General features: G+C 42.4%; 1 protein-coding gene across 8 annotated transcripts in view; it reads left to right on the top strand.

Moving 5' to 3' along the window:
- The window catches only part of abi3bpb (ABI family, member 3 (NESH) binding protein b), an 89,772-nt gene that overhangs the window by 42,428 nt on the left and 22,911 nt on the right, over positions 1 to 24,433 (top strand). The window contains exons 7-18 of one of the 8 annotated variants that reach the window (XM_083633972.1): positions 910 to 962; positions 3,357 to 3,396; positions 4,993 to 5,070; positions 5,762 to 5,836; positions 9,096 to 9,308; positions 10,350 to 10,430; positions 14,148 to 14,213; positions 17,052 to 17,138; positions 19,152 to 19,220; positions 20,327 to 20,455; positions 21,333 to 21,422; positions 22,626 to 22,835. In XM_083633972.1, the coding sequence (XP_083490098.1) occupies positions 910 to 962; positions 3,357 to 3,396; positions 4,993 to 5,070; positions 5,762 to 5,836; positions 9,096 to 9,308; positions 10,350 to 10,430; positions 14,148 to 14,213; positions 17,052 to 17,138; positions 19,152 to 19,220; positions 20,327 to 20,455; positions 21,333 to 21,422; positions 22,626 to 22,835 (1,191 nt within the window). The remainder of the gene's footprint in view (positions 1 to 909; positions 963 to 3,356; positions 3,397 to 4,992; positions 5,071 to 5,761; positions 5,837 to 9,095; positions 9,309 to 10,349; positions 10,431 to 14,147; positions 14,214 to 17,051; positions 17,139 to 19,151; positions 19,221 to 20,326; positions 20,456 to 21,332; positions 21,423 to 22,625; positions 22,836 to 24,433) is intronic. The other 7 variants (XM_083633973.1, XM_083633974.1, XM_083633975.1 and 4 more) reach the window with 7 other exon arrangements.

Below are 24,433 nucleotides of genomic sequence, written 5' to 3'. Positions count from 1 at the left end.
TGGTGACAGTAGGCTAAGTGGAGATTTGCACAGGAACTCCAGAGGGGAAAATGCATTAAGTGATGAATTGTCCAGATTAGCCTATGAGCAGCAGTATGTTTCACGGGAAAATGGCATGAACCATGACTAACAGGTGAAAAGGTGAGTTTACGGTTTCATACTCCTTTAACTATGGTCATTCTAGACCAGTGGTTCTCAACGTGGGGTCCGGGGACCAGCTGGGGGCCTTGAGGGGGTTCCAGGGGGTCTCCAGCAAACTGAACTGTTAAACTGCAAACTGAACTGTTAAACTTCAACATTTTAATTTACTAGAAGTTAACACAATTAGAGAATGTAGAAGAATGGCTGTTTTGATCATAGTTTCACTGTTATTTTTCCGTCATGGAATTGTGGACAAAATAGGCTGACAATATTCTCAGATTTGGGTCTGAGAGACAGAATCTCATCAAATAATGGTCCATGGCTCTAATGTGGACTACATAGAGCACTGCAGGAATGAGTCCGGAAGTAGCATGTTGGATCATCAGGGGAAACGCCTATGGGTTTTAGAATGGTGGTTTTGCTTAAATGCATGAAATAAGGTCTGTGGTTAACAAAAGTTTATGATAAGTGTGGATTTTCTAACCCCCATTTCCAAATGTCTATGGAGAAAATCTATGGGGAATTTACTTCCGGGGCAATGATGTCACGAAAAAGCCATGTGCCTGTTGAGCTCTATAAGAGGGCCTTGATATGAAAAAGGTTGAGAATCAGTGTTCTAGTCTAGACAGTCAAAGTCTGGCCTCTGAAAGGCTCTGTATGGTGTTTATCATTGTCAAACTTTATAATTTCTCATTTCAACAAGCCTACCTGGTTAGATCATTCTAAGAGAGTTAGCATGCTAACCTCTGTCTCTTCTGTCTTCCACAGATAAGAGCATGAAGAAGCTGTACAAGCTGCGGAATCCTCTTGCAAAGCCCACGGTATGTACCGCATTATCCTGCCTATAAAGCTTCTGTGTGTGAACATATCTGTCATAGCAAGAACTGTATACGACCATCTTGCTGTGACCCGTTGGACTAGCTTCTGTATAAAGAGACACACAACAAGTCACTGAGGTGAGAGGTTTTACAGCAAACCAAAGCAGCTTCTCTGTCTCCTTGCTACCAAGGGTTGCTAACATTCTAATGTTGACTAGAATAGCTAAAGGGAGAAGTAGGCTAAAGTCTGGGATAAATGCTGCACTCACGTGCTGCTCGGATCGTCCCATATTTCCCAAGTTGGGAAGTTGTTCTTACGGCTTCGGTGTGTTCATGAGATTTTAAGTTGTAATGTGGAGGGGAAAAAAACATGGATGCTACAAAGATGTGTATTTTATTGCTCAGAGCGTTTAAACAACACGTTGATAAGAGTGATACCACAAATGACATGTGAGCAAGCTAATATGCAATAAAATGTTTCTTACCATCAACAAAAGATTTACTTTCCTCCGCCATGTTTCTGCGTCCTGTATATGACGTCAAGCCGGGAAGTCGTGTACCAACATTTCCGATTTTCCAAGTTGTTCCGACTTGAGGGAGCATTCATGTGTCGGGAACACAGTTTTCAGATTATTCCGACACCACTTGAAAGCATCATTACAGCCTTAATGTCCAGAGTTGTGTTGTCACCGTAGCAACCACATGTTATGCTGAACTAGCTAAATTAGCATGCAACCAGTGGAACGACCGTAAGACCCAACAAGGCAAACATCTGCTTTGCCCCTCCCTCACCACCCACCAGCCGTGACCCCCCCCCCCCCCCACACACACACACACACACACACACACAGCCCCCCCATGGCTCGCCTGCCTAGCGGCCAGACATTTTAATGTGGGTTAAAGAGGGTCGGGTCTCGCGTCCCCGAAGCTGAGCCAACACAAACAGGCTGACAGCGTCTAAATCAGCCAGAGCCCCCCGCACGCTTTACAGCAAGGCACTGACACTGCCTGGGTTGGGGGTTCCATTCCCACCGGAGCAGCACATATAAAACATGAGGTATGTGAGGTATAACAGCATATGGTGTTTTACTTTATGCTCTGTTGGAAGGCACGCATTATATCATTAGTGTGTGGATTTGTGTGAGTGTGTGTAGTAGTATGTGTGTGTGTGTGTGTGTGTGTGTGTGTGTGTGTGTGTGTGTGTGTGTGTGTGTGTGTGTGTGTGTGTGTGTGTGTAATACGTGTGTGTTTAAAATAACATGCCATTTGAAGGCTGTTTCAATCCAGAGTACCTTACAGGGCCACGAGTGCATATATTTCTATCATGTGTGGCTTCCTGTGGGCCCCAGTGTGTGCGTTTAGTGTGTGTGTGTGTGTGTGTGTGTGTGTGTGTGTGTGTGTGTGTGTGTGTGTGTGTGCGTGTGTCTCCGCACATGTATTTAGCATGACATAGTGGTTGCAGGCAGACGTCCAGGGTGATGTGTGTGTTCTCGGGGAAGGGGGGGGGGTTAAAGGTCACGGCCGTGTAACACACTCAGTCAGCGTGCACATAAATCACACACAGCTTACACAGCTCAGTTAGACACCAGCTCTGGAGTTTGCATCCCACACACGTGTGTTCAAGACATCTCGAGTTCCAAGTCAGTCTCAAGTCTCCAGTCTCAAGTCTAAATGTATAAAACAAGTCAAGTCAGTATGCAACCCACAATTGTTTTCATTATCAATTTATCTGTATTATTATTTTATTATTATTTTCTCGATTTTTAGATTAGTTGTTTGGTCTATAAAATGTCAGAAAAGTCCACAACCCAAAGATATTCAGTTTAGTCAAAAAAAGCTGAAAGGGTAGCACATCTCAGTTTTCAAAGTCAAGGCAAAATACTCACATTTCACTTGATTTATTGGCTCACATCACAAAAAACAAAATGCTTACGCGTTTCGGCAAAGAGCCTTCTTCAGAGCGTTAGCGCAACCTTCTTTTTCTAAACAATATTCAGTTTAGTGTCATAGAGGAGGAAAAAAAACAGAAAATCGTCACAGCTGGAATCTGAGAATTTTGATGTGTTTTTTTCTTCTTTAAAAAATTACTCAAACCGATTAATCCATTATCAAAATAGTTGATTATGATTTAATAGTTGACAACTAATCAATTAATCGTTGCAGCTCTAGATCAGTTAATGACTTCCCCCCACAAAATGTACAGTAGTATTTCAGAAACTATCTTTTCCTACATACAATCTACGTTTTCTCACTTAAGGAAAAAGTCTGGAGCAACTCGGGCCATATGATGCCTTTTATTTAAGGTGCAGAGTAAAAGGACAATGTTTTGACGTCAGTGCGTCTTCATCAGGTCACTAATCTAATCTACTAATTAGATCTACGTTTTCTGTTTTTCAGAAACCTATTGGACCTCATGCTCTGTTCCCACCTCGGCCCGGTAAGACTTGTGTTTTGTATTTATTGTGGTTTTTTGTGTTATTTTTACCTCCTCGACTGTAAAGAATGTACAGTAAAAGATGTAAAGAATGTGTTTAAATGCTGTGGAGGTATGTACAGTGAGACCGCAGCATGTAAAGAATGTGTTTTAAATACTGTGGAGGTATGTACAGTGAGACCGCAGCATGTAATCCACTTCCATCTGTTTTCAGAGGCCATGATAATAAAGAGAAGGATAAAAGGGCTGACAGATATTACTGCGTGTTCCGACCGGCTATAAAGAGCTGGAACTATTCAAAAATATATATCACAAAACCGAGCGTTCGTCCCAAAGCATTTGAGATAAACAAGTTTCCAGCCACCACCAGGGTTTCTGATCATTTTCACTAATCTTCCAAGACCCGCAGAATATTTTCTTCTATGACTATGTAAACACTGGATATTCCAAAAGAAGGAAGAGACGCTCTACTTTCATGACGAAAAAAAGTTTGATTCTACCTTCATCCGTTCTTTAGTTATCGACACTTGAATGTAGTGTTCGCCGAAAACATCTGTCTGTCCCCAAAAAGCGGAGAAAAATGCATTTTTGTAAATGAAAAGTCATGTTCACGGGTCCTGAAATGAATCACATGTCTCTGATTGCGGATACTGGCCGGTGTTACACCAAACCATGCACCCCATATCATTTAGTTTCTCTTTCCGCCCAAACATGCCTCTGGTCACAACTTTTACCGTACCACCGGAGGCAGGGAGAGATTCACCCCACACTCTCGTCTTGATGTCTGATGGCTGACATTTACACGGTGTGACGGCTTGCAAACCACATTACTAATCTACCTGAGAGGAGAAGTGAGTTGTGTAAGTTTGCCAGCATCTGATGAAAAAAATCCTTCAGCTTTGAGTGACTGTCACGAGTCCGTGTGACAGCGCTTCGCCTCAGTCAAAGGTGTTCATTGCAGCGCTTCGAGCTGCAAGCTGGAGCTGTTTTATGGAGCTTTTTCTGAAGGGAGATTGCTGCTTTTCTCTGCTTCCTGGTTTTGGTGGACAATCACTGTTGCTTCTGTGTAACTCTGGAAGTGCAATAGCATTTCACATAGCACATAGCAAGATCACTTTACCCAGTCCGCCTCTGATGTTGTTTTTGACTTTGTTCCCTTTTTGGTGTCTGATGTTTTGCATGCCCTGCAGACAATTGACCCCAAGAAGGCTGCCGGACCTGACGGTCATGATCCTTTCCCGGCAGCTGTATTGTAGCCCAGCCAATCACAGATATTTTTAATCTTTCTGTATCTTCCCAAAAACTGCCTGTCTTATGCCTTTGTCACTCCTCTTTTAAAGCCTGGGGAGTCCACAGAATTAAATAATTACAGACCGATTTCTAATCTCTCTGCTTTAGCAAAGATCCATTTCACCCTCAAAGTCAATTCAAAGTTCTTTAGACAAGGTAAGACATCAGAGAAGATATCCAGGGTGCGTCCCACAGTATTCCCCAGGTGTCTCTAATGTTGGACCCTCTGTGGTTGTCCTCTGTGTGATGTGTGTCTCAGTGTCTCTGGTTGTTCTCTGTGTGATGTGTGTTGACTCTTTGCGCCCGCAGCTCTCCACAACCGGACTAGACTCTCCCCCCTGCTCAAAAACCCTGCTTTCTCCCCCGGAGCTCCCAGGACCTCTTTCGGTGATTATCTGCTCCTACCTCTCTTCACACAGACAGACCTCTCACTCTGACACGTCCTTCACAGACACAGACACACAAACAAACCTCTCACTGTCACCTCTCATTGTTTTGCACTCAGGGCTGCAGAAACAGTTTAACATTTTCTTCCAGAGTTTCCTAGCAGGATCAGACTGATATGTTGGTTTGCTGCTGTTGAAAATCAGATTTTGGTCAATCAATTGGGCACCATTGATACATGTATAAGATGGAGATCAAATTTGACCATTTTTATGCCAAGACATTCCACATACAGTAGGCTATTCAGTGAATGGATTCCTGGTTGTCAGCATCGAAGAGGATTAGAGGAATAGTGAAGCCAAGGGGTCCTGACCAAACATCAAGATTTGACCAGTTGGAAGTGAGGATGGGTTGTTTCATTAGTCCTTCAATGGAGAGTTTTATTGTCCCATGGACAGTCTTTCCCACCCTGAAATGAATAACATTCTGGGCTAAACACTGAATAGTTGGATTTTTTTGGCATAGAAATGGTCAAATACATATTGAATCTCAACTCACTCATATTGGTCGAACCCGACTATCTGCTCCACTCCTAACCTGGGTTTCCCAACACACTGATATGTTTTTACTATTATGACTTTTATTCTGACACATTTCCTTTACCCTCTTATGAAAGCGTATATTATTTCCACAGCGCCACCCGAGAGCCACCAGGAAACTATTCCTCTGCCCGGCTCCAACGAGCCACAATGGCCTCAGTTGTCCCTGGGTAACAGACAGACGTTTGGTTTTTAAATCACATTCACAGCTTTCTTCACAGCCAATCATCGCATCACCTGCTTGGCTGAGCCCGGCTATGCAATTGGGAGGGGGCGGGGTTTGGGGAGTGCAGCTGTTGTGATTGGCTGCATGCTGGCATGAGAGTTAGAAAGTCGATGGAAATGATGGCACTGGAGTTCAAATGCCATGAGTAAGTTACCGAAAGTCAAAGTTGACTCTGACTTCGGTTCTGGTGACTTGGGACTTGACTCTGACTTGTACCTTGATGACTTGCAAAGTTTCTAAAGTCTTGACCTGAGATCTTGTGTTTGTGTAAATGACTTACGGTACATTGAAAGTGATGAGATTTGTTCCAGCAGAATACTGAATTTAAATTCTGTTTTCTGAATTTGTATGGAATGATTGAATTTATTGAAGTTAAAACTGATTATAGAATCAAAGTCATGATGCTCTTGACACATTTCTATCCTATTAAAACCATATTGCATTGAAGCATTGTTATTAAGATATTGAATTGACTAGAAACATTGTGTGCTCCGTGTGTTCATTTCTAGCGTGCCTCGCATGCTCCACACGTTGCGTGGCACCCCTCATCTTATTATAGTAGTGAGATACTGGACTCTTGATTTGTTCTGACTTGCCTTGTTGGTCTACATTTAGACTTGACATTAATGACTTGGACTTGACTTGCTAATCTACATACTTTAGACTTGACTTGAGAGTCGTGCTTCAAGACTTGAGACTGACTTGTGACTCGAGCCAAGCTGTCTTGGTCTCAGCTCTAATGATGCTTCTTTTTTGCATCCCCGGCCATCTTCCCATTCATGGCTCTATTTCCTTACAACTCTTTCTGTTTAGTCATTTCTTCACATGCAGTTTGGATTTCCTTTTTTCCTCATCCAACATGTTTTACTTCCTCAGACGTACAGTAACAAAGACTTCTGTCGGGTCTGAGACAGCAAAGATAGATTTTCAGCTCAATATACAGTAGATATGAGTCGAGCTACCTTTTGATGTGAAAACAAAAGATATGTAACCGCAGCTTAATCTGTGAGTTAGAACATATGTTGCTCCTGCAGAAACCTGGTTCAAGTTACAGGAGGACACAGACAATAAATTTCATATCTTATCTCAGGCATTAAAAAAAAAGAAAGGAAGGCATATTTTCTCCCAGTTAGCATTGCTTGTGCAATGTTTCAGCTAATTTTGCAGCTGTGCCTTTAAATGTATTGTTATTCTTTATTTATTTTTGTTTGAGTTTTGTACTTTATTATTATTATTATTATTATTGTTGTGTTTTTTTAATTTTCTCAAGAATCATACAAAACACAATATTGCAGAACAGTTCTGTTCTATAAAAAAAGGCACAGCAATTACATAATAATAGAATAGTGAAATTAAAGGATAATTATTGTGTACAGTACATGGAACCCATTCATGTACATTGTCTCCAATACATCCACTTAAGTCCAAATTATATTTAACACCCAGAGATTCCAACGATTTCTTGCATTTCTGCAGAAAAAGTTGAGTCCTTCCATCGATATAATAGTGTCCTATTTTCCAGCGTCACAACCATTGTTCATTCCTGCAGTCCTTCTATGAACCTCTCCACCCTTCCCTCTGTACCTCTCCATCCTGCTGTCGCCCCACAAAGTCATTGCCATGCCATTGGCTCAGTCTGCATGACAGGCCTGCATGCTGGCCCTACACACGCAGACGTGTTGGATTTACAACACAAGTCGTTCTGCACAATCCCCTCTGTCCTGTCTGTTTCTCTGTATTTCTATGAGGTACACGATTATGGGGCCAAAACATAATCATTTTGACATTTGGTTGCCAAGTTGAAAATCTAATTTGAATGAAAAATTTTACTTTTCAAAGACAAGGCATCTGGTCACTCTCATTTCTCCACAATTGGTGATGATGAGACAAACTGAAATACTTGTCTGCTTGCTTTGAAATTTATGAAAAATAATCCACTGATCGGCAGACAGTGGTGGAAGAAGTACTGATATCTTAAAAGTAGCAAGTCAACAATATAAAGATACTACATCACAAGTAAAATAACTGCATTCAAAATCTTACTTAAGTAAAAGTACATAAATATTGGCAGCAAAAGTAAACATACTCATTAGCCATACTGTCCCCATTTAGAGAGTTATATTTTTCATAAATTATTGGAATATTAATACTGATTTATTGGCATACATGTACAGTACATGTAAGGAGCATTTTTAAAGTTGTCAACATGAAGCTAAGCTATACTTTTGGGTAGTTTCATAATCTATAACAATGCTATTTTACAGTTATTTTAGAAAGATGATCAACATATTGATCTGAAAAGTAACTAGTAACTATAGCTGTGAAATAAATGTAATGGGGTAAAAATTATAATATTTCCCTCTAAAATATAGAGTACCGCAGTAAGGAATCTTCGTACGTATAAAGTGAATGGAATTTTGGGGACTTCGGTTAAATGCATGAAATAAGGTCTGTGGTTAACAAAAGTTTGTGTTCAGCAGGATAATCCTCACAAATGAGGACCACTTTTATAACCTTTGAAGCGTTTTCTTAAATCCTTTTAAAGAATATGCATTTAAGATTATCTTACTGAACACACACTTAACTGTTTCATAAAACTTTGTTAACCACAGACCTTATTTCATGCATTTAATCGGAATTCCCATACAAAAATCCCATTGCATACGAATCAGGAAGTGCAGGGACTTCTGGGTAAGTGTAACCGAGTTGAATCAGCGCGGATTCCTCGTGAGTCCCGAGTGGTAGCGAGTGGATTGGTTAAATTCACTCCCCAGTATAAAGGCATGTTAATCAGCTCCGCCAAGGGAGCTAGCTCTCTTGGCGTTGCGGTTAACATGTCGGACTCCCAAGCCGAGGGTCGGCAGTTCGAATCCACCCCTGGGTAAGCCACATGGGTTGCTGCAAGTACCACCTACACAACGCCGTTACATAAGCCTACAAAAATTAATCATCCCTGCGGTACTCTATTGGCGTAAAGTAGCCTACAAAGTACTGTAACATAAAATGGAAATACTGTACTCAAGTAAAGTACAAGTAGCCTACCTCAAAATTGTACCTAAGTACTGTACTTGAGTAAATGTACTTAATTTCTTTCCATCACTGATTGCCAGTGTCAACAAAAAAAAAACTGCACATACTGAATCAGACCATCTAAGACGATCAAGTCCCCATGATCACAGTGCCTCTCTCCTCTCTCACCCCAGACAAAGGAAACCATTTTAGAAATGACACGGAGAGACCGGCGGACCCCCGTCCTGCCACGCCCCGCGTCCAAACCACCAAAGCCCCTCCTCCCACCACCATCTCCACAGCCTCCCCTCTCCCTAAGTTACCCCCGCACAGTGACTCTCTCCAGGGGCAGACTCAGCCCAAGGAAACGCCCACTAGTGCCACAGAGAAGCCTCATAAACACACTGGTAATTTCCAACTTCCAACGTTCATGATTTCCCCTCTCCCCTCTTTTTTTCCATGTTGCACAGTGTGAAAGAATGGTGATGTGTGAAAGTTTGGTTACATGGAAAATTGCAAGTTTGCGGTTACATAATGTGTTTTGACTGTATTGCGCTGGGACGAAATACAGTAAAAAATAATACTGTTGGGAACGAGTTTCAGAAACAACCCCTTGGTATGTTGCGTGTGTTTAAATCTAATGGGGTGTCTTCAGGGCCTCCACGAAAATAACAGTGTCATCTGCAAACAATTACTCTTTACACTTAAAAGGCCAAGCGGCTGTCAATGTTAAATTTTATAACTAAATTACCTCAGCTTTCAAAATGTCAATGTCAAAACTTCTCTCTGCACGAACAAGTGCTGTAAGGCAGCGCTTCTCAACGTGGGGTCTGGGGACCAAAGCAAATTGATGAATTGTTAAACTTCCCGATTATTTAATTTACAATAAGTTAGAGAATTGGTATTTTGATCTTAGTTTCACTGTTACCTCTCTCTTTTGGACAAAATCATATCTAACCATAAACATAACAGATGTTACCTGTTTCGAAATACCCTATTGCCGTGAAAGTACTCCAGCGGTGGCCATGGCAATGGTTGATTTATTTTCTATGCGTTTCCACCAGTAAGAGTCCAACAATATGTCAAATGAAAGCTGAGAATCCACAGATTCCAATGGTAATCGAACTCTACGGCCAAGACTCACTGAACTAACAGGCAAAGAAGAAGAAGAATACGTACAGGCGATGGCAATAGGGTACTTTGAAATAGGTAACATCTGTATTCTCAAATTTGGGCAAAATCTCATGAAGTGGAGATCCGTGGCCCTAATTGTGGACTACATCAGGGCTCCTTGATATGAAAAAAGGTTGAGAATCACGATTTTTTGGTTTTCAAAATCACGTTGAGGGAGTAGAAGCTGTGATTGTTTACCAGCCGTTTGCCAGCCTTCTCTTTGAAGTCTAAATCCTCTGGCCTCTCTCGTCTTAACCCTTCTCTTTCCCACACAGCTTTCCCCAAATCACAGGACGGATCGTCACGGCTGAGATCGGCTCTGGCCAATGAGAGGGCCAAAAATAATAACAACTGGGGTAATGATGAGCTCATCATCGAATGGCCGCCCGCGCTGCCTGTGTCTTGCGATCAAAGCGCTGGTGTTGCTTTCTCTGTTTGTGTCTGCTGTAGTACCGTGCAGGGAGCTTCTATCTCCACCAATGTGATGGAAATACCCAGAATGCCTTGTGTGGCCAGAAGAAGGCCGAGCTCCCGTCGGGATGAAGGAACAGAGGAAGCATGACAACTCTTCAACCATATTTCATTCACTTTTTATTTTTGTTTTAAGGATGTTGTTTGTTACGGTTATGGAAACATTTTGCTTCAAGTTAGATATAAGATATAAGAAAAGCATTCCGCCAAAGTTGGGGTTTGGCCTTGTAGCTTGATCGCTAAGGTGTTTGCCTTCAAGGACAGGGGTTTGGTTCCTGCTTAAGCTACATACACTTTTAACAACTTTTTTGTCATTTGGAAATGTTGAATTACGTTCCAAAGAAGTTAAATAAGAAAACCCTAACCAAGTTTTTCTTGCATAACCTTAACCGTAACAACGACCTTAAAACTAAAATAAAAATGCAATGAAACGTGAGTGCTTTCTTCGGGCTGCAAGGTATTCAGAGTATTTTCATCACATTCGACTTCGAAGCTCCCGTACTGTGCAACCTCCATGTCTCATGTCACCACCATCTTCTCCCCCAGCTTGCGGCCGGCGTCCGAGCTAAACGCCACCTTCGTTTTGTCCACAGGAACGGCCGCTCGCGCAGTGGAGTGGGATGCCCTTTGTTGCACCTCTAAACATTTCATCCAACATGGCCTCTGATGTCTGCATGTCGCGCACAATCTTACAGTCATGGTTGTGTCACGCTACCAAAACTCATCACTGGCTTATATGACTGTTTTGCCCAAGATTGTGAGCGCTTAAAAGCCTTAATAATCATTTATCATTAAGCACATTTTCTAGCTGTATTCCATGAATTGCCCCTTACACCACGTGGTAAATACAATAATAGTATTACACGTGTTCTTGTAAGCTTGGAATAGAAATTATTCAAAATATAAGACAGTAGGTTTAAAGGGACAGTTCACACCAAGATCAGACATATTTTCCCTCTTACCTGTAGAGCTATTTATCCATCTAGATCGTTTTGGTGTGAGATTTGGTTATATATACAGATGGTGAAGAAGTTTAATCTAGGAACTATATTCTTTCGACCGAAATACACCCACTAGCTGACGCTGCTGCTAGCCGGTGTAGTTCGGCTGCTAGCTAACTGGTGCTAGCAGCTAGTGGGTGTAGTTTGGTCGAAAGAAAATAGTTCCTACAAGAAACTGCACACAAGAAGGTCTGGATTATCTTGAGTAACGGGGTCATGATTTATGGAAAGAGACATTGCTGTTGAGTTTTTCAAATTAATTTTTTGGTTCTTTGAGCACCACAAGCCGAGTGTCATCTAGTTCCATTTTATTGGAGAGGAGGCAGATATCTCTATGGTCAATATCTCCAAAACTTGCCAACTCACACCAAAATGATGGGCAAATAGCAATACAGGCAACTTTTTTGTCCACCGGCCAATAGCTAGTGAATGTTCAAATGTTATCCAGCCACTTAATACCGTAATTGTTTTTTGGGCTGGTAAGTGAAGCAAATCTGCCACTTGCATAATAGCAGCATTTGGCTGGTGGCTGCTGCAGTATTTATGATTTTGGGGGTGAACTGTCCCTTTAGGATACGTAACGTTTTAATTCTCCATCACTAACATCACTGCTCTGGACTGCTGCCCGTGGCTTGAAGCTCGCCTGACTGGCACAGCGTGACCAGCTGACACTCAGATGAGATGCTAATTGTAACAAAGAGCCTGCCGTTGTTTTTGGTCTTCTAGGTCAAGGCAGCAAAAGAAACGTTGCCCCGGCATCATTGCCTCTGCGGCCATACAGCCCTACTGCCAGCAGCACGGTGTCCAGATCCACCAAGCCTACGTCCAGAAAGCCCCTCTTCCCCTTCTCTAACGGCTTACGACACAATCCCTCTAGAACCCCTAACTCCTCCCTGCCCGGGATATTCGGGGGTAATGGAACCGCTCACCCTAGTGTAGCATGTTACATGCATTTTTTTGCCAGAAAGTTCACAAGTGGAAAGGGGTACCAAAATTGGCACAAATACTCATTTGGGATTGTTCTTTTGATAAAAACCCATTAGCCATGCACAAATCAAGATGGCTGCCACTTTTCCAAGATGGCCACCGTTTCCGGGCCCAGAAATACTAGTTTGGGGGCAACTTTTTGTAGAATTGGCCAATATGAATGATCTTGCTATCAAAACATACATTTATGACCACGGAGAAGCCAGATTTATAACTCTGAGGGATGCTAAAAAGCTTCCTTCTACCATATTTCAGCCATTGAAAGAAAAATCTGTTGTACTAAGTGGTTCAGGGTTGTTTCATGGAGTTTTGGTATTGGTGTTTATGCATATATTTCACATTACTTTAAAAGATATTCTGAGTAAATGGCAGAAGGAGATATACAAATTATTTATGATGTATACATTTTAATTGTAGTTAAAACCCTGTAATTTGACACCAGAATCAATCATCAAAATCGCCCCGGACAGCAAAATTCTATATGGTGAGAAAAAAGAAAAAAAGGGCAGTTATCTTTAAAAATGGCAGCCATTTTGAAATGTACATGACTAATGGGATTTTTCAAAAGAATGACCCAAGAGGTGCACTCAGTCAGTTGGCTGCTTCTTTCCAGATTTGTTTTATCTGCTGTACTGTACTATACCCTACCCTCCCTATCCTGCCTTCTTGCCTCTTCTCAGACACAATCTGCACTTTGGTTGGTTGGAAACTTTATACCTTCTTCTGTGTAACCGCTGTGCTGGAGCGAATCCAAACCAAGCTCAAATATGGAGCGTACACATGGCTCTGGCAGGCCTGGCCGCTCACACCACACCATGTGGGCTGGTCATGCTTTGACCGAGCTCGTCAGTTCTCAGCGGCTGATTGGTCACGGGTGTCGATCACATGTTCACTATGGAGCGAAGCTGCTGACATTGGGCTTTTGGATTGATATGGTGTTGGCTTTGCTGTGTCCTGGTTGTGTCTTGAACGATTTGCTCCCCCACTCAACATAATTTTATTTTTATTTCAAAGGAAACAGGGATTTTTTTTTTTTTTTATTTCCACAGGTGGTTCACATCTCACCACATCACGTCTATTTTTAAATGCTATAACTGTATCACTCTGTTGTTTTTGCCTCCCCTTTATTTGCTAATTTACGAGCTCGAATTCCAGTTTGCGAGTGTGTTTTCTCTTCACTGTGCTATGCTTGCTAAGTGAACTTTTCAGCCGAACAACCATATAAGACGATTTCATGCTCCTGTAAAGTGAAACGTCGTGTTCACACTGGACACGAGACTTCCCAGTGACGTGTGATGTTAACACTCCTCACGCTGCAAAAATACTCATCTTGACAAGTCATTAAGTTTAATATTGAGTCTTAAAATCTTAACGTAAAAAGAAATCGACCAGTGGGATGAGAACATTTCCTGGAATTTCCTTAATTGAATCATCTCATCCCATTGCATCCATTGTTGTTACAAACAAATATTAATATTGTTTACGACTCGATGCAAGACTAAATTACTTCTAAAGATAAATATCAGTACTTTTGTCCTTGGTGCGACAGACTTACATGGTTGTCCTCCTGAGACGGTCTCCTCTCCTCCTTAACGCTCGGTCTTCTCCCCACAGTAAATGGCGAGCACCACAGGGGCTTTGCCCTGCCTAAACCTGCCATATGGTCCAGGCCTCGACTGGGTAAAACATCTCATTTGTCTTGTGTGTTCCTCCCTCATCATTAACCTGCAGTGTCTCCATCTCCACCGCAGCTCATCTTGGTGTCTCCATCTGTTCTCATGGTCTTCTCTCCTTCCATTGTTTGTTTATAATTTTACATTTATCCATCTCTCTCTCCATCACCATCCATCCATCACCTCATGATTCTGTCCATCATGTTGCCGTTAAATGTCCATGTTGCCATGTCAAAAGTATGGAAGCCCATTAACGCCAGTGTGATGGAAAAAAACACAAAAAACACCCAGGTGTTGAAGTGAGTGGTGCCCCTTCTCCCCCACTCCCTCTCCATAGGCTACTCCTGATTGGACACCTCATGCTACAAACGGACACACGTGTCCTAGAAGTGGCTGCACCACTTAAGAAAAGATCCTGTAAGTCGTTATAATGAGAAACAAAATGCAAAAACTGCACTTTCACATGGCTAGCAGGATATGCATATTTTGCTCAAGGGAGAGTGCAAATTATCCTACAAAGTTAGCATAGCTGCTAACAGACAGACAGGGACAGAGCCTAGCAACACAAAATAGCTCCTGTAAATTTAGAATGCCGTTGGATGTGCCTTTAACACGTTAGTGTATTTGGAGAACCTGCGAAATATCAAAATGGTGCATGGCGCTTTCAGCTGAGCAGCATGTTTATGAGACCACTGCCACGTCCCTCATTGAAAACAATATGGCCCCTCTGCGCAATGCTGCTATTGTACTAGCTGTGTGAAATGGAAGTTAGTATCTCAAATTATTGAGAAAGTTTCGAATACTTTTTTACATACTAGTCATTATTTTGAGACGGTTTCTCATTATAATGACTTATAAATCACACGGGCTTCCATACAAAAGTGTTTGCTGTTTCAAGTCAAAGCTTCTGCAGATTCACAGCTGTTTCAAAAAAGCTTCTCTGGCGAGGACTACTTCAAATAATCAAGTGGGATGTCATAGCGAATCTTGATTATTTGAGTAGTTACATAAGTCCAGGATGATGTCACTCTGTGTCCCGTCTGGTGGCGTCACTCTGTGTCCCGTGTGGTGGCGGGGAATGGAGCTGTTTGGGTTTGGGGTTGAAGTTCTTGCAGAAACTGAAGAAGTTTCAGAGGCCTTCACTGAGCCCGCCGGGCTCTCTGGATGCTGTCTCACTGTCTCAGTCTTGTCTCAGCCATTCCAAAAACATCTACCTGAAGTCATCTAGGCTCATATTCAGCCTTCAAAACCTTATTTTTCTTAAAACAAGAGACCATTTCTGCCAATGAGACCTGCTTCCAATGCGGCTTCACTTCTTTCAGGGATTTTCCATCAAAAGACTAGTTTCAGTGTCTTGAAAGACTAGTTTCAGTGTCTTGAAACCAGTCAGCCATTAGGCAGCTCACTGCACTTATATCAGGAAAATTACACTTGATTTGATTTATATTCTTGAAACAAGTTGATTTGCATTGGAAACAAGTGGAATGAACAAACCACACTGGCTGATTTCTTCACTTGCTTTGAGGAAAACTATGATTTTAGGACCCAATAACAGACTGAATGACCTGTTAGGATGGAGCTTTGGAAATTTAAAAACAATATGTTGGTCTGTTTTGGACCAAGGAAGTCAAGATCCCGAAATCTTGAGAACGTACAGATTTATTCTAATTTATTTATTGTATGTACTTCAGACAGGATTTCCTTTTTCATAATAATTAAGTAATTTTAGTCTTATTACAAGTGTGTTAAGCCATGCAAGACTTGAGTCAGATGTGGTTTGTGAGCAGGTGACTGAGTGTTTGGTGGGTTTAACTGGTGCATGACGTGCATGCTTGTCCTGTGAGCATGAGCTGGGTTTGGTTTTTGGTGTTCATTTTCATCCATTTTCCATTTTTGGTCTGTCTCTGTTCTATGTTAAACGTCTAGATAGTGTTAAATCAGACATGTTAATTTTAAAGAGATAGTTCACCCCCAAATCAAAAATACATATTTTCCTCATACCTGTGCTATTTGCAGTATAGAGTTGCAGAGTTTTGGAGATATCGGCATAGAGATGTCTGCCTTCTCTCCGGTACATTGGAACTGGCTCGGCTCATAGTCCTCAAAACACCCAAAAAAGAATCAATACTAAAAACTTGTCAGGAATCATGACCCCGTTTACTTAAGATAATCCACAGACCTTGTTGTGAGCATCTTCATGTAGGAATGATTTTCTTTTGACCAAACTATACCCTCCAATCGTCTCACAGCACAGCAGGAAGTGTGCTAATTTTACAGCTAAGCTAACATTACAGCTAAACTACGCTAAGCTAATGTTAGATGCATGCTTCCTTCTGTCAGATGGTTGGCAGGTGTAGTTCGGTCAAAAGAAAATAGTTCCTACATGAAACTGCTCACAACAAGGTCTGTGGATGATCTTGAGTAAATGGGGTCATGGTTTCTGGAAAGATTTTTTTCCGGCGCTTTGAGCACCACAAGCCAAGTGCCATCCAGTTCCATTGTATTTTGAGAGAAGGCAGACATCTCTACGGCCGATATCTCTAAAAACTCGGAAACTCAAACCAAAAAGATCTAGATGGATAAAGCACTGGTAGCACAGGTAAGAGGAAAAATATGGATTTGGGATTTTGGGGTGAACTGTCACTTTAACAATTAAGGATACACTTTCAGGAAAGTCCTTGACGTTTGTAAGATGACGATGCAAAACAGTGGAATGCTCAATGAGTCAAAGTTCTTTCTAGTCAAGATATGAATCACTTCCAGTGTCTTTCAGTGGAGTTTTCTTGCAGCATAGAAACAGAAATGCTAGAGAGTGACACTTCTCCCGGTCCCTCTCCCGCTGCAGTCAACAACTCATTGCTGGAAGACAAGAAAGCCGAGCTCCCCGGCGTGTTCGGGCGCTCAGGTCCTACCATTGAAGAGCGCTTTTATGGTTGGTAACGGCATGAATCTAGCCTGTCTGCACCCAGAACGCGCTCAAGCCATGTGCTGACTGGCGCTTCACTTGCTCTCACCGCCAACACTGCATGATTTGGCCATGTTAAAGTCCAATCTTGCGCCAAAAAGCGGCTTCATCACGACTGAAAGTGTGGGCCAAAGGCTTCGGCAGATCCTGTGGAAAATACTTTCTGTCTCTCGGAAAAGTATGCACTCCTCTGCTCGTTAGCTTACTTTTCAGAACCTCTGTTTGGCGTGCGCCAATGCCGAGCTTTGCGCTTTTTCTCGCCACAGAGAATTGAAGAACAAACTGTTCCTCATTAGCTTTGCCCTGTGACGACCCGGGCGTTTGGATTGGACCCTGAACCGGGCGTTTGGATTGGACCCTGAACCGGGCGTTTGGATTGGACCCTGGGAGTTATTTTAGTGTTATTTTCCTGTCTGGGGTCCACATGCTTAAGGCGCTGCTTCTTGCTTGATTGCGAGCGTTGACTTTGTGAGAGTTTTGTGCATTGTTGCAGAGGTGCCAGTGTTTAGAAAGGCCTCACGCAATCCAGACAGCATGGCGTGCATCGGCCATTCTTCATCCAAATGTGGAAACCACTGTTTGCTTTTCATTTGAGGATTGTTTTTGTGTGAAAAAGAAATCATATCAATATATTTTTCATTTTCGTCTCTTACTGTCATTACAAGCCATCACTTGGAGCTGTTTTTGCAGACTAAAGTAATTACAGTGCAATTTGCACTCTCAGCACTGTTGTTATTCTGCATACACTCTTTCCTGGAGTTGTTATTATGCTGCATCACTGCACCTCGGCAATATCGTAATTACAAGTGGGAAACTGTGACATTTTGATGATATCAGATTTTCTCTGTCGTAAATACGACATTGGGAGGACCGTTCATGTGCTCGTAACTCGGGAATACGGTAAATACAATATTTCTGAGGTGCATTGGAATGCAGCGTTTTTCAAAGCAAAAACACAGATTGTAAAACATGTAATGATTCAACATTTAGCAGACAGAACACTTTATTTATGTGAGCTAGCTATTTCAGCTGCAGCCATTTATGGCAGTGACTTTCCTGAATAACAGACGTCCTAACCAAGAAAAGAACAAGAGGCTTTTGAAGTCCAGATTTTAAACTAACCATATCTCAAATTATAGCAGAATTTACAAAAGCAGCTACGGGCAAACTGGCGGCTTTCCTCCCATCCAAGCTATTTACATGGAGCTGATTGAAAGGAATGTGCCTGTGTTGTTTCATGTTACCAGCTCAAATGTTTCAGGCCTCCATCATCTTTCATGTTCGGGGTTTTGCATTTATTCTATTTACTGTTGGAACTGAATCAATTCCTTGATTGTGAAGAATTTGGCCCGGGCTCAGACGAGGAGAGGGGGCCTAATTGGCTGCAGGTTTCGCTCTTCAGTCTCGGTAGATTTCAGAAAACGCATCGAACCTCGTGGAATTACACGAGATTGTTCATGTTTTCAGGTTCGTTTGGCATTTGGAAACGGGTATTGAGTTCTAACTAAGAAGCAAAAAAAGTTGATTTTCCAGTGAATTACTTAGAAAATGGAGCCAAAATACCTCTTTTAAGTTTTTGCCTTATTTTAGATAGGGACCATCGACATGCATACTATGCCTGGATCTGATTTACAAGTTACGACAGAGCAATCTTTCCATTGTACTGTGATGATGTACCACTTCAAAAAGGGACTTTCCCATTATTTTAATGGTGGCAAAAAGAGTCTTCCACTGTTTTCCATTAGAGAGACCCTTTGTGAAATCATCTTTGAGTTGTGTCATAGATGTTTTGCCTCATGTTATCTGTGAAGGCGTTAGTGTAGCTCAGTAGGGAGTTGGCGTAAACTAACTGGCAGCCGGGGAGTTGATCAGATTGGAAGAGCAGCTGGTTAGATGGTGAAGAAGACTCTCTGGTCTCTTCTCCAGGTAGCTCAGATCTCAGTGTGTGTTTTGACCTGTGCTCTCTGCTGTGTGTTCCAGGCTCTCCGGCTCGCCCCTCCATACCCGTCAACAAGAAAACCAACCTGGTGGGGAAGCCTGGAGAAATGGGTAAGGAGGCTCCGGAGAACGATGCATTACTTAAAGCTTAAACAAAATGTATTCTGGTGGCATTTCTATCCAAAGCACATAAAAGGTAACCTGACGGTGCCAGATGGTGTGCTACACAGAACCATCTGGAACATTTTGATTGGAAATTGTTTGGAAAAGGGCAGGCACATTCAAAAACTACCTGACAGGTGATTGGATGAACCATCTGTCTATCAGGGCCTCACTTCTCACTGTCGTCACACCTAAATCCCGCCCGTAGCTGCCTCTTGAAGCTGATTGGTCCAGCTACTGCTGGGACAGAGTTAAACCAATAGGTTGGAGTGTGACAAGATGGATTTCTTGTGCAATCGTGATCTCGTGAATCCAGCTGCCTCGCAAGGTTAGAGGTTAACTGTGTAATATTTCTGCTAATGTGACTAGTAAATATCATCAGGTTTCTGGATGGTAGAGTGACACAAAGTGAACAGATTTCTGCATTCAGAAAGCAGCGGAGACTGAAGGTTGCTGCCACACCGACCAAGGTCCATTCAGAAATGTGTTTTTCCTCACTTATCGGCACACATATCACATAATATAATTTGAGACTTTGTTACTAATCTGTAGTGTGTTCTGGTACATTCGGAATGTATATAATCCTCCAAAATCTCACAGAATGCTAACCTGATGCTGCCAGATGGTTTGTTTTCACATAAGCATCTGGGAGTGAGTCGCTCGGGAAACCGTTTCAAAGGGCAGGCACTTTCAAAAAATACCTGGCAGCTGATTGGATGAACCATCTGTCTATCATGTCTATCACGGGCTTGCTCTCGCTGGCATCACACCTAAAGCCCGCCCGTAGCTGCCTCTTGATGCTGATTGGTGTGAACCACTGGTGGTTCAGATTCAGACCAATAGATTGAAGTGTGCTAAGACAGATTTGTCATGTGATTGTGAAAAAGTGAATTAGCCTATTATGTGATCCAAAGCTTTCCAATGGCGGGACATCCAGCTTGGAGAAATACAAATAAAAACATCTCTCTTTTTGTGTGTGCGTGTGTGTGTGTGTGTGTGTGTCTGTGTGCGCGTGTGTCTCTGTGTCTGTCTGTCCGTCTGTCTGTTTCCTCCAGACAAGCTGAACAGTCTGAAGCAGACAGACAAGCTGCCCGTGCTCAAGCCCAAACTCCCCCCGCCGACCCCCAAGCCGACCAAGCAGGAACGTAAACAGACGACCACGACGGTGGCACCCACAGTCAACGGTATGACCCGCCCACAGACAGAGGCTCTGCACCTGTTTAGTTCCAGTGGTGTACTTTCTGCTGCGTGTGATCACAGAGTCTCTTAATACGAACCGATCCTCTGTAATTCAATTTCACCCGTTTCAACAAGATTCAACAACATTTTTCTCCAGGAGAATGTAACTTGTTTCAGGCCATTTTATTGCTAAAAGTGAAATTGTCTTGGAAAAGGTTTCTTGTCCCCAGTTGTTGTTCATTGTTTCATGACGATTTCTTGACAGAAGTCATATATCAGAGTTGGTTTACAATATTTACGATTAGCAGGATCCACGTTGGAATTGGGCTGCAAGAGCTCAAAAACACATAACAAATCACACAGACAACATATAAAACACTATTATTCCCAATGATGTCACATGCATTTCCTACCAATGTGGCGCTTTACAATACACACAGCTCATTGCCTGCTTTGGTCATTTGATTGTAATCACCTGTTAATTGGTTACAATGACTTGTTATTGTCCTACCAAGATGGCCGTGTGATGATGTAACAGAACACTATGAATATGTTCAAAACTTAGAATGAAAAGAAACAGAAAAATGCCCACCCAAGGGATAGGCCCACAATAATCACCAAGTGCATGATGTGCATAGATGAGACATCTGAAACAGCTTATACAGATATTAAGCAAGTTAAGACCATGAGATAAAATGATGTAGAAAGTGTGCAATGGGATAGTCCGATCATCTTGGATCCTATTGGCATGAATCGAGTGGTCTGCAGAAAAAATAAAACCATCGGACAGCTCGTCATTTTGCAGTATTTTCAATCAACATTACACTGTTAAAATGTGACAGCTAATAAGAAAATTGCCCTTGTCTGTGTTTCCTCCTCCAGCCAGTCGATTCGAAAGCTGGGAAGAGTCGGCGTTGTTCAAATCCCAGCCCGCCTCAGACGTTGACGCAATGGGAAAGAAGCGATATGTGGGTAAGGAAAATAAATACACTGAGAACCGTGAGAGTGAAAAAGCTGAGAAGAAACCTGTACTGATTTTATCTAAATGTCACAATATCCTAATTGTCTTGCTCTACCACAGCAGTTCTCAACCTGGGGTCCAGCGACCACCAGGGGTCCTTGAGGGGGATCCAGGGGGTCCAGCAAACTGATAAATTGTTCAAACTTCAACATTATTTCATTTATAAGAAGTTAAGACAATTTTAGTCCAGAACTGTCTGTATTGTAGGTAGATAACAGACAAACTATGATCAAAATAGTCATTCTTCTACATTCAATTGCCTTAACATTGCCTCAATCTGACACAAAATTATTCTCACAATGCCAATAAAAACTTCCATCTTAAAGGGACAGTTCATCCCAAAATCAAAAATATATATTTTTCCTCTTAGCTGTAGTGCTATTTATCCATCTACTGTAGATTGTTTTGTTGTGAGTTGTGGCGTTTTGGAGATATCGGCTGTAGAGATGTCTGCCTTCTCTACAATACAATGGAACTGGATGGCACTCGACTTGTGGTGCTCAAAGAAGCACAAAAAAGAAAGAAAATAAAAAGTCAACAGCAATGTCTCTTTCCAGAAATTATGACCCGGTTACTCAAGATAATCCACAGACCACAAACTATTTTCTTTTGACCGAACTACAGTTACTAGTTACTAGCTATGTACTGTAATGGGTGTAGTTCCATTGAATATATATATATATATTACATTAAACTGCTTTTTAAGCATGTCTGTGGATTATCTTGAGTGATTTCTGGAAAGAGACATTGCTATTGAGTTATCTCCCCTCTGCAGGATGTTTCTCTTTGTTTAAGAACAATCAGATGTGAAGGCCGAATATGAGAATGGACCTTTTTTTGTAGTGCAGATTCATATCTGAGAAATCATGAAAGGTCTGACTGTGGTTATGAAACGGGGCCATTTGTGTTCAGCAAGATAATCACAAATGAGGACCACTTTTGAAGCGTTTTCTGAAAATATAAAGTTCAAAGTTCGCCATTTCATAAACTTTTGTGAACCACCAAAAGTTCAGGCATTTAACCAAAATCCCCATACAAAAATCCCATTGACGTTTAGAAGAGAGGGCCATGAAGTGCTAATTCCTGCAGTACTCTATTAGGGGCCCTTGATATGAAAAGGTGTACCATCATGTAACCCCCTCCTCCCCCCACAGCGCCCCATGTGGTGTACAAAGTGGACAAGAAGCCAGACGAGCCTTGCTCCATCACCTCCTCCCTCAACTACTTCCCCGAGGCCGAGGGGGGCGAGGCCAATGTGACGGCCCCGCCCAGAGCCCCGCCCTCCAACCTGACCGTAGTGACGGTGGAGGGCTGCCCCTCCTTCATCATCCTGGACTGGGAGAAGGCCGACAACGACACAACCGGTAAGACAGTTAGGCTTCATTTATGCTTCGTCTCTCGACACTTTTGAAACTGTCTCTCGACCGATATGACATCAACAAAAGTGTTTCTCTCCACACTTTTCTTTGGTGTCGCTTACCTGGAGAATGTTATGTTGGGGACACTGTCATATTTTGTCGCGCACTGTGATTGGCTAGAGAGAGCGCCCTACCATAAATTAACCTTTAGGCTCTGAAGACACGTGGGCTCCTGTAATTTTCAAATGCTCCCGCCTACCCGTCTGTTTGACAGGAGCCTCAGAGTTGGTCAAATTTAAAGGTGCTCTAAGTGATTCTGGAGGAAGGGTTGAGTCAACACTGTTCTCATTCCCAAGTAGTCCAATACTGAGTCTTTTGGTTGGTTATCCAGTCCAGGAGCCTAGTGCACCAGCTGGGCGTAAAAAAGTCAGTCTTAACTGTTACGCCAGTCTTAGCTACGCCCGACTTTGTGATTTGAATTTACACCGAGTGCACCAAGCCTGACTTACCATGGTCGTAGCTGTGCCCGGTCTTTAGGCTGCGGACGTGCGCGTCCACGTCAATACGTGCTTGTTGCCAAGCAACACACTTCTCTGAGATGACAGCTGACAGACAGCTCCAACTCTGCTCAAACTTATAGTTAGCATAGAAACGTTCTCACAGCTAAATTTAACAGCACCAACACAAACAAACAGAAACAAGATGCATGGAATTTGATCACAAGTGCAATCAATAATGAATGCGATGGCGGACTGCGGGCAGTTGATGAATTCAGGAAGAAATGGAAAGATCTTCCGACGCATCAGCTTTTAAAAACCCATCGACAAGCGGAGGTCCTGCGCCCAAAACGGACATTTACAGCAAACATCGATCTATATTTTTGGAGAAGATTTCCCCGCATCACAGGACTGAAGGGCATGAGACAGCTGTCAGTATTGGTACGCCTTGGGTGTAACTTTTACGCCTGCTCCATACCAGAACATTTACAACCAGGTGCAACGCACAGAGCTTAAGACTACATGGTGCACTAGTCATAGAATTAATTTAGTCGTATGTTTGAGTTCTAAGTCGGACGTAACGTTACACCTATGTAGGCGTACGCCCAGCTGGTGCACTCGGCTCCAGACCAATCTGGGAACCCATCGGTTAAACAAACAAACAAACGAAAAATATCTAACCTCTGGGGGCAGCCCCGTTTCAATGTGGTGCAACAGGAACTAAAGAGGTGCGATCGACAGCGGAAGAAAATCCCTTTCCGCTACCTGCAAGCTCTGCTATTGGCTCCAACGGACCGACTCTGCCCATGAATGCATTTCTTTTCTGCTCCCTGCGTGTCGCTCTCAAATACGTCCGTCGCTATGAAACAACAATAACAACTCTAGCTCGTTGCTACTAGCAAGTAGCAACTTGCTATACGCTGAAAATGGTACGTTTTCTTTCTTTCTTTCTTTCTTTATTGGTTTATTGTGACGGGACAATGCACATTAATGGACATGTTCAGAAATACAGAAGCCTCTATATACAAAAACATGTAAATATGCCGGAGTTAGCTAATGCTAATTTACATCCGTTGTCCCCAATAAATATCAAAACAGTCACTCATT

The sequence above is a fragment of the Poromitra crassiceps genome (genome assembly GCF_964638095.1).
Source record: "Poromitra crassiceps genome assembly, chromosome: 3".
Taxonomy (NCBI): domain Eukaryota; kingdom Metazoa; phylum Chordata; class Actinopteri; order Beryciformes; family Melamphaidae; genus Poromitra; species Poromitra crassiceps.
This window is presented reverse-complemented; position numbering and strand designations above follow the sequence as displayed.